Source organism: Cryptotermes secundus, unplaced genomic scaffold (genome assembly GCF_002891405.2).
Source record: "Cryptotermes secundus unplaced genomic scaffold, Csec_1.0 scaffold1050, whole genome shotgun sequence".
NCBI classification, from domain to species: Eukaryota; Metazoa; Arthropoda; class Insecta; order Blattodea; family Kalotermitidae; genus Cryptotermes; species Cryptotermes secundus.
This window is the reverse complement of record NW_019735474.1, coordinates 1-2,297: the sequence shown is the minus strand read 5'-3', so window position 1 is coordinate 2,297 and position 2,297 is coordinate 1. Positions and strand designations below refer to the sequence as shown.

The 2,297-nt window shown below is 29.0% G+C and overlaps 1 protein-coding gene across 2 annotated transcripts; it reads right to left on the bottom strand.

The window, feature by feature from the left end:
• Positions 1 to 449: 449 nt before the first annotated feature.
• On the bottom strand, positions 450 to 2,290 carry LOC117282711. Of its 2 annotated transcripts, none has more exons than XM_033753427.1 (2): positions 1,283 to 2,290; positions 450 to 965 (listed from the first exon to the last, which is right to left on the bottom strand). In XM_033753427.1, exons 1-2 carry the CDS (start codon positions 2,116 to 2,118, stop codon positions 812 to 814), a joined length of 990 nt encoding a protein of 329 aa, XP_033609318.1. In that variant the 5' UTR covers positions 2,119 to 2,290; the 3' UTR covers positions 450 to 811. The 2 variants fall into 2 exon arrangements, with proteins under 2 accessions (XP_033609318.1, XP_033609319.1); XM_033753428.1 differs by having other exon boundaries at positions 450 to 968; positions 1,286 to 2,290.
• Between the last annotated feature and the right edge of the window lie 7 nt (positions 2,291 to 2,297).

Sequence of the window (2,297 nt, the reverse complement as noted above, 5' to 3'; positions counted from 1 at the left end):
GTATTCAAGTTTATTCAACAGGATTTTATGATTTACTACGTCATCGGCCTTCTTTAAATTGCAGAAGATACCTCCCACAATCTGTTTATTATAAAAGCGGTAAATATATCATGTGTTAATGTATAAGCTGCTTTATCAGTAGAAGATTCACTTCTGAAACCCTACTGCTCCTTTGCTAATATTTAATTTTGAACCACATGTTGGTGATTTCTTAAGTAGATAACTTTCTCAACAACTTTAGAAAAGGATATTAACAAAGATATTGGTCTGAAGTTTGCTATATTTAGTTTATCTCCTCATTTATAAATAGGTTTCACATTTGAGTATTATAATCTGGATGGGAAAATACCTTTTTCAAGGCATAAGTTAGTGGGGACACTATATACAGGGAACTCCATTTCAAAATTTTAACTGAAATTTAATCATACTCATGGGAATTTTTTGTTTTCAATGATTTTATAATCTTACGAATCTCCTGGGTTAATGTATTTACAAATTTAATCCTAGGATAGGCTCGTTCTGTATTTTGAAGACTATTTATGGCAGTTTTCTCATTTATATTTAGACCTCTTATTTCGTCAGCTATTGACGAAAAATATTTATTAAAAATACTTGATATTATGTGCTGATCATCTATTTGCAGACTGTTATGATTTATTAATGATATTCCTTCTTTTTCTGTTTTTCAACCTGTTTCTGTTTTGACAATATTCCAGATAGTTTTGATCCTATTGCTGGAGGTTAATATCTTTTTATTGTATTGATATTTCTTAGCCTCCTTAATAACTCTTGATAGAATTTTACAATAACGTTAATAGGAATCTTTTAATGCCTGATCATTATTATATTTAATATTCAAATATAGATCACGCTCATGATTAAGTGAAATTTTTATTTCTCTAGTCATCCAACTATTCTCTTTCTTGTTTACAATAATTTTCTTCTTTAAGAAGCATGAATAAAAAATCCTTAAATATGTATTTTTTAAATTATTAAACATGAAAAATCTTGAACAATTTTAATATTTTTAACATTTAACATTTATCAATATATATGATAAATACATATTTTAGTTATTTTAATACGAAGACGACAAGGCATGCAATGAACTAGTTTAGCATAAATCGAATAAGCACGTGAAGATGGCACCTTTGTGCCGAAAACATGTAGTGCAAGAGAGAGGAGGAGATAGATGAGTGTATGCACTGGAAGACGGTTGAAATAAATCATGGACATTTTATTTACATCATTTTCATTAAACNTTAAGAAGCATGAATAAAAAATCCTTAAATACGTATTATGGAAATTATTAAACATTTTGTTTACATCATTTTCATTAAATATATCATCCCAGGTCTCATAACTCAATTTAAATTTAAAATCGTTTATAGAGTATTTATCAATATTTCTCATAGTTTTAACTTCATTCATTTTTTTACTCATTAGTATATTTTCTAACTTAATGACCTGGGCATCATGATCTGATAAGCCGATTACAACTGGAATGACAGTATAACCCTCAAAATGGGTTATATCAATATAGATATTAATTGCTGATGCGCAGTCCTTTGTACTTCTTGTAGGGAAATTTATCGTGTTAGTTAAATTATAAGTTGCAAGTAAATTATCCAATTGCTGTCTCTTACTACAATTTTCAGACAGATAATTAACATTTATATCACCACACATAATAATTTCTATATTTGGTTTATTTAAATAATTTAGAATGTTATCTATACCTTTTAGAAACTGCCTAAAGTTTCCATTTGGAGATCTATAAACAGATAGTATGTATAAGATGGTATCTAATAGATTTATTTTAACAGCACATGCTTCAATGTCTTGTTCAATACAGAACTTCTTCAAATTAATATTAGAAAAATTTAATGTTTCGTCTACATATATGCATGTGCCTCCCTTTTTAAGTGTTTTTCTACAAAACTCTGCACCAAGCACATAATGATCTATAGTTAAACATATAATCTCTTGATTTGATAAGAAGTGTTCTGTTAGACATAAAATATGAGGGAGTTCAGGGAGCAATGATCCAAACAACTCATTGTTTTTATCCCTCAATCCTCTCACATTCTGATGGAACACTAAAAAGTCCTTATTCATATATTGGGTGTCTGAAGTAAGTCGCAAATTGGGGCATACCTTACCCTTATAATATGTACTACTTTAAATGCACCCTGTAAGGTCACTTTGAGGATTTATAATGACGCGATTGACCCTGTTAGAATCATCATCTTCCATAAAAAATCATTAGTCCTTGTCACCGGGATTTTCCTTTCTCT